General features: G+C 46.7%; 2 protein-coding genes across 5 annotated transcripts in view; both read right to left on the reverse strand.

Annotated features, from left to right (window-relative positions):
* The window catches only part of LOC121533291 (coagulation factor VIII), a 29,673-nt gene extending 28,664 nt beyond the window's left edge, over positions 1-1,009 (reverse strand). Inside the window, exons 1-3 of the mRNA XM_041839106.2 lie at positions 685-1,009; positions 351-457; positions 122-244 (exon numbers count right to left, since the gene is read on the reverse strand). Of these exons, the coding sequence (XP_041695040.1) occupies positions 122-244; positions 351-457; positions 685-851 (397 nt within the window). The 5' untranslated portion in view covers positions 852-1,009. The remainder of the gene's footprint in view (positions 1-121; positions 245-350; positions 458-684) is intronic.
* A 348-nt stretch (positions 1,010-1,357) lies between these two features.
* LOC121533262 (MORC family CW-type zinc finger protein 3) overlaps positions 1,358-16,212 on the reverse strand; it is a 29,105-nt gene continuing 14,250 nt past the window's right edge. Inside the window, exons 12-16 of one of the 4 annotated variants that reach the window (XM_041839099.2) lie at positions 9,331-9,408; positions 8,519-8,938; positions 3,042-3,558; positions 2,654-2,823; positions 1,358-2,533 (exon numbers count right to left, since the gene is read on the reverse strand). In XM_041839099.2, coding sequence (XP_041695033.1) covers positions 2,374-2,533; positions 2,654-2,823; positions 3,042-3,558; positions 8,519-8,938; positions 9,331-9,408 — 1,345 coding nt within the window. In that variant the 3' untranslated portion in view covers positions 1,358-2,373. Of the gene's footprint in view, positions 2,534-2,653; positions 2,824-3,041; positions 3,562-8,473; positions 8,939-9,330; positions 9,409-16,212 lie in introns of all 4 variants that reach the window. The other 3 variants (XM_041839088.2, XM_041839096.2, XM_041839080.2) reach the window with 3 other exon arrangements.

Consider the following 16,212-nt stretch of genomic DNA (forward strand, 5'->3'; position numbering starts at 1 on the left):
ATGTAGACATAAAGACATTACCCTCAGACTGTTTCCAGTAGTAAGTTAGTATGTAGACATAAAGACATTACCCTCAGACTGTTTCCAGTAGTAAGTTAGTATGTAGACATAAAGACATTACCCTCAGACTGTTTCCAGTAGCTGACCCCCACAGGGCTGATACTGTAGGGCTGGGACGCTAGGTTCTTAAAATGCACCACCACCCTGTCATTGGCCTGGGCATGGATCACCGGACCCTGGATACCTGCAACACAAAACACTCTTGTTTCTCTCTCTCTGTGTGTGGTAGCTTATATTTTTTAAAATACTTAATTAAAGTAATTCGTAATAAATAAAATTAGTACACATACCTGCCCATGTTGGTGTAGGCTTGGGGACTGAATATGTGGAATCAGTGTATTCTCTATAAACAGCTTTTATGTATTTCTGAGGGGGATCCTTGGACCTCCTCCTAGAACTTCATAATCAACATGGATAGTTAAAAAAATTGGCTTATAAAGCAATGATTTAAACATGAAAACAAATCAAATGGCCTACATGGTTATATACATCTGCAACTTTTAGTTGAATAGAACAGTCTACTACAATATTGACGTTTAACCTGACAGATTTCAAAAGCCTCGACTTCAAAGCAAAAACCCAAATAAGGTATAGATATTAGGTAATGACTTGAGAGAACTTCACCTTTGTTCGGACGCGGGGTCAGCGCTGCCCCAGTAGAGATAATCCCAACCGATCTCAACCGCGGCGATGTAGAACTCTCTCGTGGCAGGTAGTCCTACCGCAGGTACCGCCACGGTCTCCTCCACTCCGCCGAGGACGCAGAGGAGTGATATCAACAGCGTTCTCATCGCAAAGCACGCGCACCTGTCCGACTGCACGTAAATTCACTTGTGGTCGAGAAGTCGGATAGCCTGACCGGACGGTAGCAGGTAGCTTACTACCGTTAATTCCCGTTAGGGAGGATATTTAAAGGGCCGTTCCAAACCAGAGGGATAGTCACAAGGGAGAGAGAGAGAGAGAGAGAGAGAGAGAGAGAGAGAGAGAGAGAGAGTGAGTCAGAGTGTCTATGAATGTGAGAGATTGGTGGAGAGTGTGTATGTGTAGGGTTTTAGTGAGTTGGAAATAGTGAAGTTACACGTCTGTCTGTTTCAGAGCTCCTCACAGTAAAATAGAGTAAAATGATTATTGCCTCCCTGTGGTCAATATTGTCTACTGCAGAATTGTATAAACTTGTTAGCTACTTCTCATTGGTTGAACTCAAACACACTTGACAACATGCTTCAGACAAGAGGAGGGGTAGGGTGTTTAGAACAAAAATGTTGCCTGTTACACAAAAGATCACAAAATCCTGATATCTGGTTGATTTTCTTTAAAAAGATATGCAAGAAAACAAACGGTAAAACGCTAAAACATTGTAATGACAGGGTTGGTTAAATCCAGCCCTTACAGTATTTTGAATTTTTCATGGCACATTTTCATATATTAAAATGACAAAACAATTAACAAACGTATTAAAAACAATAGCAATGATGAAAAACAAACAGTAATATGCTTCTCAGCTTCTCTCACACAAGCCAGGGTCTCTGATTGACAAGTAATAACACATGATGATGAATGAAGCAGAGACTGCTGGTAACCTATATGGATCCTTTACATATGGCGAAGGTACAACATAACAGCATAGCAAGCTGATCTGAGTACAGTATTACAACTTTTCAACAACATCTCACACGCAGCAAGTACAGTATAACGCATCTGAAATGAGGCAGGGTCAATTGGGGATAACGTATTTACAATGTGATAGTCAGTGGAGATAATGCAATGTGACAGTCAGTAGGGCTATTGGAGGGTCAGCCGTTACAATGTGAGTCAGTGTGTGGATAATGTGTTGTGGTATGAAAAAATACAATGTGAGTCAGTGGTGAGAATAAGTACTAGTGATGAGAGTGAGTTTAGAGCACTGAGAGTAGGCTCTAGAGTGAAGAGAGTGAGTTCGAGTGCAGAGTGAGTTCTATAGCACTGAGAGTGGGTTCTAGAGGGCTGAGAGTGAGTTCTAGAGCACTGAGTGGGTTCTAGAGTGATGAGAGTGAGTTCTAGACTGCAGAGTGAGTTCTAGAGTACTGAGAGTGAGTTCTTGAGGGCTGAGAGTGAGTTCTAGAGTGCAGAGAGCGGGTTCTAGAGCACTGAGAGTGGGTTCTAGAGTGAGTTCTAGAGTGCAGAGTGAGTTCTAGAGCACTGAGAGTGGGTTCTAGAGTGACGAGAGTGAGTTCTAGAATGCAGAGTGAGTTCTATAGCACTGAGAGTGGGTTCTAGAGTGACGAGAGTGAGTTCTAGAATACAGAGTGAGTTCTATAGCACTGAGAGTGGGTTCTAGAGTGGAGACAGTGAGTTGGCGTCTATGATCTGCTGCAGGATGCTGTCTACGTCTGGCGTGTCCAGGCTGATGCCCTGCAGGTCCAGGTGGGGCAGGATGGCTGACAGCAGAGCCACCACGTTACCTCGGATTTTGTGGAGGTTCTCCTGCACAATGCTGGGAAATACAGAGACTAGAAAGTTATAGAGAGAATGCAAAGCTAAAGAACTGATGGATTGTAGGGTGTGTGTGTATTTCTGTCTATGGGTGTTTCTGTCTCTGTGTGGGTAAACATACCGGGAGCTCTGGTCCCTGGGCACTGGGCTGTCAATCTGTCTCAGCCTGCTCTGGGGGTCAGCCTTCTCCCTCCTCAGTCTGCCCAGCTCAGGCTGCTCTCTCTGGGGCTGGACGTCCTCCACAACTAGCCCTGGAACCACTGGTCTGCCAGGGGATGCTGAGCTCTCACACTGTAGTGAGAAAAGAGGTAATGGGATAAAGTTCTCTATAAAAGTTTAAATTCAGAAGAATTTACAGCTAGAATACCAGTTTAAACTAATAAGAAGGCTTGGAACTAACCATTTTATAATATTCTTCATATATCCTAATGGGGATAGTAGGTCTTTTGATTTCACTAATCTTGTAAAACATTCAGACCTTTACTAAATTCACAGTTAACCCTACTTACCTCCATTTGGTCCAGTTTGGTTACTACGGCCACAGTTGTCTCCGCCCCCGCCCCACCAGATGCCTTATCCCCAGAGGGAGCCTCTGTCATCACCACGGTGTCCTGAGTTGCTGGGGGTGCATTGGAACCCAGTATCCTCCTCAGCCTCTGAGCCTCCTTCTCCAGTCCGGCCAGTCTCTGGACCAGGGCTCCCCTGTCTGACCCAGCCCCCTCCAGGGTCAGAGCCCGGGGCCAGGGACCCTCCGGACGACTCAGAGGGGACACCACCACCGTCTGGGCTGAGGGGAGGGAGGGAGGCCAGGCAAGGCTGGAGCTGGGCTGGGAAGGGCCTACTCTGGTGGCCCCGAGTGGTTCCTTCTCCCCCTTGGTCTTGTCTGTCAGCCCAGTCAGTGTCTGTGGTTCGTGGCCGTCTTTCCCAGGTTGTTGCACCTCTTGGATCTCGTCTGCGAACGGGTGTGGCCCCGCCCATGGTCTCTTTTCCATGTCCCTGGGCGGCCATATTGACTTCCGCTTATTTCTGCTGAGAGTCAGAAAGAGAGAGACTGAGTGTGTGTTTGTGTGTGTATCTACAGTTGAAGTCGGAAGTTTACATACACTTAGGTTGGAGTCATTAAAACTCGTTTTTCATCCACTCCACAAATGTCTTGTTAACAAACTATAGTTTTGGCAAGTCGGTTAGGACATCTACTTTGTGCATGACACAAATAATTTTTCCAACAATTGTTTACAGACAGATTATTTCACTTATAATTCACTGTATCACAATTCCAGTGGGTCAGAAGTTTACAAACACTAAGTTGACTGTACCTTTAAACAGCTTGGAAAATTCCAGGAAATGATGTCATGGCTTTAGAAGCTTCTGATAGGCTAATTGACATACTTTGAGTCAATTGGAGGTGTACCTGTGGATGTATTTCAATCAAGGCCTACCTTCAAACTCAGTGCCTCTTTGCTTGACATCATGGGAATGTGACACTCTGGCTCCATGGACTTTATTATTGAGCCAGGGTTGTTCATTTTCCTTGTTTGGGTGTATTTCTATGTTGGGTATTCTGGTTGTTTCATTTCTATGTGTGGTGATTGTTCGTGATTATTCAGGTGACTCCCAATCGGAGGTAACGAGTGACAGCTGTCGGCTCGTTATCTCTGATTGGGAGCCATATTTATACTGTGTGTTTTCTCGTGGGTATTGTGGGTTTTTGTTCCATGTTTCTGTCAGTGTTACAGAGGACTTCACTATCGTCATTTGTTGTTTTTTCGTGGTTGCTTTATTAAATAAAGTCATCATGTTCACTCCACGCGCTGCGTATTGGTCCGCTTCTTCAGACGATCGTGACAGAAAAACCCACCATCAAAGGACCAAGCAGCGTGTCCAGGAGCAAGACAGCTGGACATGGGAGGAAGCGCCTGGTAAGGAGCTCGAGAGGCTGGCGATGGCCCAGGTGGGCAAATCGTGGTCCTGGGAGGACATGCTCGGGGGCAAGGGACCTTGGGGGGAAGATCAAGGCCCTGGCGAGAGGGAGCAACGGCGTCAGCAGGGCCATCATCGTTGGAAGGACGAGAGGCAACCCCAAAAAGTTTTTGGGGGCACATGGCTTGGACGACGGGGCTAACGGAGGCAGAGAAGGGGCGAATTCAAGAGGCAACCAGGTTACGGGGGTCACTGGCCAAAGTAGGGAAAGGAGATGTAGAGGCACGGCGTGAGAGACTGAGGTGTGTATCCAGTCCGGTCCGGCCCGTTCCAGTTCCCGGGGTAGAGCCAGTGGTGTGTGCCTCCAGTACGGTCCGGCCTGTTACGACCCCTCGCACCAAGGATACGGTGCGCTTCGCCAGCCCGGCCCGGCCTGTTCCGGCCACTCGCACCAGGGATACGGTGCGCTTCGCCAGCCCAGCCCGGCCTGTTCCGGCCACTCGCACCAGGGATACGGTGCGCGTCGCCAGCCCCTTTCCCACCAGTGCCTACACCACGCCCCCAAGCCTCCTGTGTGTCTCCCGAGTCCTGTGCGTCCTGTTGCTGCTCTCCGCACTAGGCTTAATGTGAGTCCCCAGGGTCCAGCATGCCCTGTTCCGGCTCTCCGCACTAGCCCTTATGTGCGTCCCCAGGGCCAAGCATGCCCTGTTGCTGCTTCCCGCACTAGCCCTGAGATGCGTGTCCTCAGCCCGGTACCTCCAGTTCCGGCACCACGCATCAGGCCTACGGTGCGTCCCCAGGGCCAAGCATGCCCTGTTGCTTCTCCCCGCACTAGCCCTGAGATGCGTGTCCTCAGCCCGGTAACTCCAGTTCCGGCACCACGCACCAGGCCTACGGTGCGCCTCAGACGGCCAGAGTCTGCCGTCTGCCCAACGGCGCCTGAACTGTCCGTCTGCCCAACGCCGTCTGAACTGTCCGTCTGCCCAACGCCGTCTGAACTGCCCGTCTGCCCAACGCCGTCTGAACTGTCCGTCTGCCCAACGCCGTCTGAACTGCCCGTCTGTACTGAGCCTGCAAAGCCGCCCGTCTGCCATGAGCCTTCAGAGCCGTCCGCCAGACCGGAGCCGCTAGAGCTCTCCGCCAGACAGGATCAGCCAGAGCCTTCCGCCAGACAGGATCAGCCAGAGCCTTCCGCCAGACAGGATCAGCCAGAGCCTTCCGCCAGACAGGATCAGCCAGAGCCTTCCGCCAGACAGGATCAGCCAGAGCCTTCCGCCAGACAGGATCAGCCAGAGCCTTCCGCCAGACAGGATCAGCCAGAGCCTTCCGCCAGACAGGATCAGCCAGAGCCTTCTGCCAGACAGGATCAGCCAGAGCCTTCTGCCAGACAGGATCAGCCAGAGCCTTCCGCCAGCCAGGATCCGCCAGAGCCGTCCAGCCAGGATCCGCCTGAGCCAGCCAGCCAGGATCCGCCAGCTAGTCAGGTACTGTCCCTTAGCCCGGTGCTGCCCCTTAGTCCGGTGCTGCCCCTTAGCCCGGTGCTGCCCCCTTAGCCCGGTGCTGCCCCTTAGCCCGGTGCTGCCCCTTAGCCCGGTGCTGCCCCTTAGTCCGGTGCTGCCCCTTAGTCCGGTGCTGCCCCTTAGTCCGGTGCTGCCCCTTAGTCCGGTGCCGCCCCTTAATCCAGGTGGGTTTAGTTGGGGGTGGTCATGTGGAGGGGGGCTACGGAAGCGGATAGTGACTAAGGTGGGGTGGGGACCACGACCTGGACCAGAACCGCCACCATGGACAGACGCCCACCCAGACCCTCCCCTAGACTGTATGCTGGGTGCGCCCGGAGTGCGCACCTTTAGGGGGTACTGTGACACTCTGGCTCCATGGACTTTATTATTGAGCCAGGGTTGTTCATTTTCCTTGTTTGGGTGTATTTCTATGTTGGGTATTCTGGTTGTTTCATTTCTATGTGTGGTGATTGTTCGTGATTATTCAGGTGACTCCCAATCGGAGGTAACGAGTGACAGCTGTCGGCTCGTTATCTCTGATTGGGAGCCATATTTATACTGTGTGTTTTCTGTGGGTATTGTGGGTTTTTGTTCCATGTTTCTGTCAGTGTTACAGAGGACTTCACTATCGTCATTTGTTGTTTTTTCGTGGTTGCTTTATTAAATAAAGTCATCATGTTCACTCCACGCGCTGCGTATTGGTCCGCTTCTTCAGACGATCGTGACAGGGAAAATCAAAGGAAATCAGCCAAGACCTCAGAAAAAATTTTGTAGACCTCCACAAGTCTGGTTCATCCTTGGGAGCAATTTCCAAATGCCTGAAGGTACCACGTTCATCTGTACAAACATTAGTAAGCAACTATAAACACCATGGGACCACGCAGCCATCATACCGTTCAGGAAGGAGACGCGTTCTGTCTCCTAGAGATGAACGTAATTTGGTGCGAAAAGTACAAATCAATCCCAGAACAACAGCAAAGGACCTTGTGAAGATGCTGGAGGAAACAGGTACAAAATTATCTACAGTAAAACAAGTCCTATATCAACATAACCTGAAAGGCCGCTCAGCAAGGAAGAAGCCACTGCTACAAAACCGCCATAAAAAAGCCAGACTACGGTTTGCAACTGCACATGGGGACAAAGATCGTACTTTTTGGAGAAATGTCCTCTGGTCTGATGAAACAAAAATAGAACTGTTTGGCCATAATGACCATCGTTATGTTTGGAGGAAAAAGGGGGTTGCTTGCAAGCCGAAGAACACCATCCCAACCGTGAAGCACGGGGTGGCATCATCATGCTGTGGGGGTGCTTTGCTGCAGGAGGGACTGGTGCACTTCACAAAATAGATGGCATCATGAGGAAGGAAAATTATGTGGATATATTGAAGCAACATCTCAAGACATCAGTCAGGAAGTTAAAGCTTGGTCGCAAATGGGACCAGGCCTTGGTCCCTTTTTAGACAATGACCCCAAGCATACTTCCAAAGTTGTGGCAAAATGGCTTAAGGACAACAAAGTCAAGGTATTGGAGTGGCCATCACAATCCTATAGCAAATTTGTGGGCAGAACTGAAAAAGTGTGTAAGAGCAAGGAGGCCTACAAACCTGACTCTGTTACACCAGCTCTGTCTGGAGGAATGGGCCAAAATTCACCCAACTTATTGTGGGACGCTTGTGGAAGGCTACCCGAAACGTTTGACCCAAGTTAAACAATTTAAAGGCAATGCTACCAAATACTAATTGAGTGTATGTAAACTTCTGACCCACTGGGAATGTGATGAAATAAATAAAAGCTGAAATAAATCCCTCTCTCTACTATTATTCTGACATTTCACATTCTTAAAATAAAGTGGTGATCCTAACTGACCTAAAACAGGGAATTTTTTACTAGGATTAAATGTCAGGAATTGTGTAAAACAGTTTACATTTATTTGGCTAAGGTGTATGTAAACTTCCGACTTCAACTGTATCTATGTGTGTATTTGTGTGTGCTTGTTTTGTGTGTGTGTGTGAGACAGTGTGTATGTATATGTACAGATATCTGCCAAAATAAAGGAAACACTTGAGTAAAAAAGGGATACAAAGTATATTGAAAGCAGGTGATTCCACACAGGTGTGGTTCCTGAATTAATTAAGCAATAGCATCATGCTTAGGGTGTATAAAATTGCCCAGTTGCCCATTATTTTGCCTACCATGGCTAGAAGAGATCTCAGTGACTTTAAAAGAGGGGTCTCATAGGAGCATAGGGGGTTTAAAGGGTGTGTGTGTGTGTGTGTGTGTGTGTGTGTCTCTGTCATCATATCTCAACCCAAATGAACACTTATGGGAGATTCTGGAGCGGCACCTGAGACAGCGTTTTCCACCACCCTCAACAAAACCCAAAATAATGCTAATTTCTCGTAGAAGAATGGTGTTGCTTCCCTCCAATAGAGTTCTGTACACTTGTAGAATCCATGCCAAGGCGTGGTGGCCCAACGCCCTATTAAGACACTATGTTGGTGTTTCCTTTATTTTGGCAGTTACCTGTATGTGCGTTTGCATGCGCGTGTGGGTGCGCATGCGTCTGACCCAGACTTGGACTGTGCCATGTTGTCCTCTTCATCCTCTAAAGTGGCCACCAGTGTAGCCACTGTCTTATTCAGCTCGCTGTCCTCAGTCTCCTCTGTGAGCAGATGGAGGGGGGCATAAGGGGGTAGGGGGCGGAGGAGGACCGGCTCAGGCAGAGGGAGGGGGGCATCAGGGGGTAGGGGGCGGAGGAGGACCGGCTCAGGCAGAGGGAGGGGGGCATCACGGGGTAGAGGGCGGAGGAGGACTGGCTCAGACAGAGGGAGGGGGGCATCAGGGGGTAGGGGGCGGAGGAGGACCGGCTCAGGCAGAGGGAGGGGGGCATCACGGGGTAGAGGGCGGAGGAGGACTGGCTCTGACAGGCCTTGGGGGAGGACATGGTGCTTCCGTGGACGGCCTCGTTTTCTGACCAGGCCTTGGTCCCTTTTTAGACACAGAATGGAAACAGCAGTGAATGGAACAACCGAGATACAGGGCTCAGTATAGTTTAGATAAGCATAGCATAGTAGGCCTAAAGTCTGTTATAAATATGAAGAAAGAATTCAACTGAAGGAGGAAGTCAGGTCTGCTCTGACACCGTGGTTTTGACCACACCGGATCTCTCACACTTATACTGAGAATAAAGACGTAAAACTCACAGGCGCCAAACCACAAACTGACACATGCACACAGAGTGCAAATACATGGGATTGCATACACACACCCATCAGACAAAGTGCCAGTGCAGACGTTAACTGGCTGTGCATCTGGAATACTGTACATGAAGAGCAGAGTAGGGTGGAGGTGAGAGTAGGGGCGGGTGGTGGTATATTTACTTCTTGTAGGTCTTCTTCTGGTAGCTTGGCGTTAACTCTTCTTCACTCTCCTCTGCTTCCTCTGGCAAAGAGCAGCTCCTGAAATACACACCACAGGTCAGGTGACGAAGTACAGTTGATGAGAACAAAGACCACCTAACATGCAAACCTCTCTCTCTCTCTCTCTCTCTCTCTCTCTCTCTCTCTCTCTCTCTCTCTCTCTCTCTCTTCGGCAATTGACCTGTCTTATTTGACATTTTAGTCATTTAGCAGACACTCTTATCCAGAGCAACTTACAGTTAGTGAGTGCATAATTTTTTTTTTCATACTGGTCCCCCGTGAGAAACGAACCCACAACCCTGGCGTTGCAAACACCATGCTCTACCAACTGCTCTATCACCATGCTCTACCAACTGCTCTATCACCATGCTCTACCAACTGCTCTATCACCATGCTCTACCAACTGCTCTATCACCATGCTCTACCAACTGCTCTATCACCATGCTCTACCAACTGCTCTATCACCATGCTCTACCAACTGCTCTATCACCATGCTCTACCAACTGCTCTATCACCATGCTCTACCAACTGCTCTATCACCATGCTCTACCAACTGCTCTATCACCATGCTCTACCAACTGCTCTATCACCATGCTCTACCAACTGCTCTATCACCATGCTCTACCAACTGCTCTATCACCATGCTCTACCAACTGCTCTATCACCATGCTCTACCAACTGCTCTATCACCATGCTCTACCAACTGAGCTACACAGGACTACAGCTCTTACCTCAGCTCGCTTGCGCTCAGATGGGAGGGAACAAGAGTAGGCTAATGTGCTTTTGGTGCCTGTATACTTCATATTTAGAAACATAAAAAACAAATGTTTTTTCCCATTTCGTTTTATTTTATTAAAAACCAAGCATAACCTCCCCTCCTCTCAATTAAGGCTTTTTTTGCCCAATGCAATCGCGAAGTAGTCAATTCTGTCGATAAAGGGTTTGGTTCCTGAGACCGTTTGGAAATCAAACGTATTCACCAAAGCTTTATTAAAATATCAAGTTTGAGAGGATTAAAACACTGAGCTGACATTCCCTTTTTATCTATGTATTGTAGGCAGGCCCACATTATTTTAGCCATGCAGGTCCCGTTTTGGACGTGCGTAAAACCCCCTCTATGATGTAGGCTACGTGTCCATGCCCATCATGAAACCTTCGGTGAATACCGGTGAACCTCGTATTTAGAAGTTATTTGTAACCTGTAAAAATGGCTTGTTTCCATTTCATATGTTCCAAACACCTTAGGCCTACTATAATGAAGGCTGGTTCAACAACAAGCCCTCCTTCAGGTCTACTATAATGAAGGCTGGTTCAACAACAAGCCCTCCTTCAGGTCTACTATAATGAAGGCTGGTTCAACAACAAGCCCTCCTTCAGGTCTACTATAATGAAGGCTGGTTCAACAACAAGCCCTCCTTCAGGTCTACTATAATGAAGGCTGGTTCAACAACAAGCCCTCCTTCAGGTCTACTATAATGAAGGCTGGTTCAACAACAAGCCCTCCCTGTCACGCCCTGACCTGGAGAGACTGTTATTCTCTAGGTAGTTTGGTCAGGGTGTGAAACTCTATGTTTTGTATTTCTATGTTTGGCCGGGTGTAGTTCCCAATCAGAGGCAGCTGTCGCTCGTTGTCTCTGATTGGGGATCATACTTAGGCAGCCAGTTTTCCTGCCTGGGTTGTGGGATCTTGTTTGTGTTTCGGTGTGTTTGGCTTGTTTGTGTATAACCTTCCGACGTCACGTCTCGTTTCCTTGCCGTTTATTGTTTTAATAAACATGTATGCATTCCACGCTGCGCCTTGGTCTAATCCGTCTCTCAACGATCGTGACACTCCCTTAGGCCTACTATAACAAAGGCTGGTTCAACAACAATGTATTTTTTATCCTAGAGATTTTATGACATCTTTACATTTTACATGTATTTATTTTACATGTAAAGATTGCTTGTGTTTCGTTTTAATTTTATTACAACCAAACTTATTAGAATTCCCCTTCCTGGTTTTATGTTGACAAGGTCCGTGGCGCGCTTGCAATGCAACTTCTCGATGTGTAAATGCCATCTGATCTGTAAGATGGTTCCGATAATGTTCATAAAACAAAGGCCTATTTGGGTGCAGTATAAGTGGACATTCACTCTTTCTATTTATATTGGATCTTTGTCCAGCTACTGTGAAAAGTTTGGATGTGCGTAAAACCGTAAACATATTATATGCCTACGGGGAGAAATGATGGTGCCTGTAAGTGTGACATAGCCTATGTAAGTTGTTGTTTAGTTAGAATTTGATTCGAATTATTCATTCTCTTTTTAGGCCTTATCAATAATTCATGTAATCTTGCTTATTGATAATGTTTGGCATGTCCATGCTCAGCCATAATGCAATTTACACTAGGCCTAGCCCCTATATCAATGTGAATGCTATTGAAGCCGTGCAATTACTTAGAACCGTGTGGACTGCAAATGGGTTCAAGTTAACGTATTTAGCAAAAATAGGTCTACATTTTGTTATTTCGTTTCTGTAAGCCATTTAACAAACTATAACAGACGAACATTGGAATTGGAGTTGATTCCAAGGCAACATATAAAAGACCGTAAATACACAACTTGAAGCAGTGGAGGCTCCTCAAAGGAGGAAGGGGAGGACCATCCTCCTCAGTGAATTTCATAAAAATGTAAATAGTGAAACATTAAAGTTATCCTTTTTAGATAAAACTATACTAAATATATTCATGTCACCAAATAATTGATTAAAACAAACTGTTTTGCAATGAAGGTCTACAGTAGCCTCAGCAGCACTCTCTAGGGTAGCACCATGGTGTAGCCAGAGGACAGCTAGCTTCTGTCCTCCTCTGGGTACATTGACTTTCAATACAAAACCTAGGGGGCTCATGTCTCTCACCCCCTTCCATAGATTTACACAGTAATTATGACAGCTTCTGGAAGACGTCCTCCAACCTATCAGAGCTCTTGCAGCATGAACTGACATTGTCCACCCAATCAAAAGATCAGAGCCTGAATTTAGTACTGAAAGCATAAGCTACAGCTAGCTAGCACTGCAGTGCATAAAATGTGGTGAGTAGTTGACTCAAAGAGAGATAAAGACAATAGTTGAACAGTTTTGAACAAATTAATTTCTTCCTAAATTAAGGAGAAGCAAGGGAGAGAATATATATTTTTGTATTTATTTGCTTTCACTTTCACTTAGCTAGAGAATGCAGCTAGCTAGCCTACTCAAACACCTGGCTCAAACAGAGAGGGATGCTATGTTAGCTAGCTGGCTATGGCTATCCAACACTGGAACTCTTCCAAGTCATGGTAAGCTTTTGGTTTTATTAATTTATTGCCACCGGGGCCCACCGGTGTAACTGCTAAACTGCTTTCTGACTGTACACTGTACTGCTAGCGGGTTTACTAACGCGTTAGTTCTAGTAGCTATGTTGACTATGACGTGACAACGATGTAGGCTGTGTGTAGCGGTTATAGCATCATGATTAGGGCTGATACGGTGACCATGTTACCGCCACACCGGCAGTCACGAGTCAAATTCCATGTGACCATTTAGTCACGGTAACTAGGCTTCTCCAAGCTCTGACACTGCTGATGGTCATTAGTAGCCTACCAAACTTGCTAACTGCCTGGTACTCAGCACTCTATTGTCCCTCTAATCACTCTGACATCAATGCAAATGTAATCGAAAATCAAATCAAACACTTCATGAGAGCCCATGAGCTCATGTTGCGCAACATTTCTAAAGGCTATGCAATTGCGTGAGAAAACAGAGTTTTGATGGCCTCTATTAAAAAGAGGAGGATCCCATCAGCTTTCTATAGGCTAGGCCAACTATATTTATTTCTCAACTGTCCTAATATTAAGCACATTGCTTCGCTTTACAACAGGAGTACAGCCTACCTGGCTGGCATGAAATCAACCACAGGAAAAGCGTCCTCCATTCGCTATTTAAGTGCACAGATTACATGTCTTGTTTACCCCTGCCCCTGTTCTGAGACAGGTAAATGATAATGGTCCATTCTAAATAAAAAAATGTTTCACACATATATTATTTAGTATATGTAACGACAGGATTAAATCAAGAATAGTGTGATGGGTGATTAATATTAGCCTGTCACTTGTGAATTGTATATATTATCACTTGTGAATGATGCCCAGCTTGTGTGCAGTAAGGCCAGAAACAGCGCATGCCTTTTTTGGCCGACTTTTTCAAATCATAGTCCCACACCACCTTGTAGCTTAGCCTATAGGCAGGGGTGCACATAACTTTTTCAGTGAGTTACTCAGGTGAGTACCAGCAGATGGTGTCTGGTACTCATCCCATAAGTAGCGTGGTCTTAATAAGTGCAGTCTTCCTCACTGTCCTCCTCAGTGCCGCCACCACTGTCCTCTTCAGTGTCGCCCCCACTGTCCTCTGCTTCAGCTTCCTGCATGGTAGATGATGAAGATGCTGCAGATGCACCTCCCTGTCCTTGGTTGAGCCTCCGATTAGCTGTCTAGCAGCAGGCTTTGGGTCAAATGTCTCTGTGGTCTGCTTTGACAGGTGAATGTGCATCAGGGCTGAGAGACGAGCATGTGACAGACGAGATCTGTACTTGGTTTTTATTATGTTGAGATGTGAGAATCCCCTCTCCCAAGCTGCACTGCTTAAAGGCAGTGTAAGAGACAGCTTAACCACCTTGTTGATTTTGGAGTAAGCATCTGGGTTACTTGTATTTACTATTTGGACCAAGTCATACACAGAAGAGGCTCCCAAGCGTTTTCCTGCCTGCTTTAAGCGCATCCATTCTGTCACAGTGGTATCTTTGTCAAGTTGCAAGGTGGCCTCATATTTCTTGAGAATGCTGCAAACTGTTGTGTTTCCAAAACTGTGGAGGTCTTGCATTTACTGAGGCCATGTTGAAGGATCAAATAGTAAGAAATGATCACATGACTTGAGGGAGTCATATCTGATTTCAAACTCTTCAATTAAACCCCTGAGTAAGTGTGTCTTGTCTCTGTCAGCATCAGCATTGGAAACAGTGTGTGCCCTGTGGCTTTCACCATCAAGCAGAAGTGTGAACTGTCCAATGGCCACCATGAGTTCAATGGTCAGCTTTTCCTTCTGAAACCTAATGGATGTGGTCTTCAAAATGTTGCAAATGTCAAGCATGTTTGACAGAAAGCACTGAAAACGCTCTGTGCAGATATGCTGCAAGTCACTGTTATCACTCGTAACCAGTTGCATTTTAATGGCTGGCAATAGTCTTGATATTTTTTAACAGTGTTCCATGCCTCCATGCAGACCATCTGATATTATGAAACTTACCCAGTTTCACAAAGGAGATCCCATTTTCTTCACATAGCTTATTCAGTGCAGCAGTTTTTTTGCTCCACCTTTTTGTAAATAAAACTGCAGCAGCTTGACCACAGAGCGATTAAATGTCTCACAGTAAGGAACGTTGCGATCAGTTGATTTCGCGCAATTCTCCAGTGTGTGTGCGGTGCACAGAATGTGCACAAGGGAGTCTCCAACTGCAGCAAGTTGCCAGAGTTTTGGCACAACGCCGTTGTAGATTGACAGCAGCCCCGTCTGTGCACACAGCGACCAACTTTGTTGTCCAGTCATCCAAGCCTGTGTCCTGGAAAAGTCTCACAAGTCCGTCTGTTATGGCCTGCGCGGTTCGGTCAGCACCCAATTCAATCAGTCCAATAAAGTCCGAAGTAAACTCTCCGTTGCTGGACACAGACACAATGTAAATTATTTCCTGCTCAGTTTTTGTGATGTCCTCAGATCCATCAAAAAGCAGCCCCCAAAATTCAGCAGACTGCAACTTGGCTCGTAACTCCCCGATGATGGTGTGAGCGATGCTCTGCATGATCCGTGTGCCCCCTTCACCTGAATGATATGCACCTCCGACATTTACTCCTAGCCGCTTCAGTAAAGGAACATCCTCAGAATAGGAAGACATGGGACGTGCGTGTTTAGCTTTATGGAAGGCGAGGAGATAAATATTAAACAGAGCTTGCCGCTGTTCTTCACTCAGCTTGTCTCGCCATCTGGCAAGTGGGCGACTGGACATTTCTTCTCGGCTAGCTTAGCAATGGCTTGCGCCACATTCGTGTGCTCCTTGCTCTTTTCATGTTTGTCAAATAAAGGATGGTTGAAATTCTTTGAGCCTTTATAAAATGCACCCGTTTTGTCTGCTAGATGTGGATTTGAGCGGCAAATCTTGCACCACATTTCAGTGCGCTCATCGTTAGCTTCAAGCCACTGCACATCTTGGAGCCACTTTTCCGAAAAAAGTATTTTCTTCGGCTCTGGCTCCAGTTGGCGTTTCTTTGTAGGTGGCGAAACGCCAAAGAAGCTGCTTAGTGTCTGTTGCTTTTTGGACATCCCTGACAGTAGTTGACAAGCAACATGTCATGTGTAAGGTTAGATGAGAAGATCGGTCAAGAACGCAAAGGCGCGTAGTAACACAAGTGGCATTACGCTTTCCTGATTTTTGTCGCGCTTGCGTACCTGCGTACCAGTTATGTGCACCCCTGCCTATAGGCCTATATGTTTTGATAAGGTTTGTATCACAACTAAAGTGGCCAAATAACTTCATAAAATTAAGCATATTAATCTGCTTTACAACCGGTGTAGAGCCTAACTAGCATACATAGGCAGAGTGTAAGTTTCACGTTTGGGGAAGATAATTTTCACCATAAAAATGGACCTTTATAATCAAGCATTACATGCATAATTGCATTTGTGGTCACTTTTGAGAATGGTGTTTTCCCGCTAATTGATTGCACTTTGGAACATTCGCGCTAATAATCTACTGCCGTGTGCGCATTGCTGCGCTTATAATG

Source organism: Coregonus clupeaformis, chromosome 2, assembly GCF_020615455.1.
Source record: "Coregonus clupeaformis isolate EN_2021a chromosome 2, ASM2061545v1, whole genome shotgun sequence".
Lineage (NCBI taxonomy): Eukaryota > Metazoa > Chordata > Actinopteri > Salmoniformes > Salmonidae > Coregonus > Coregonus clupeaformis.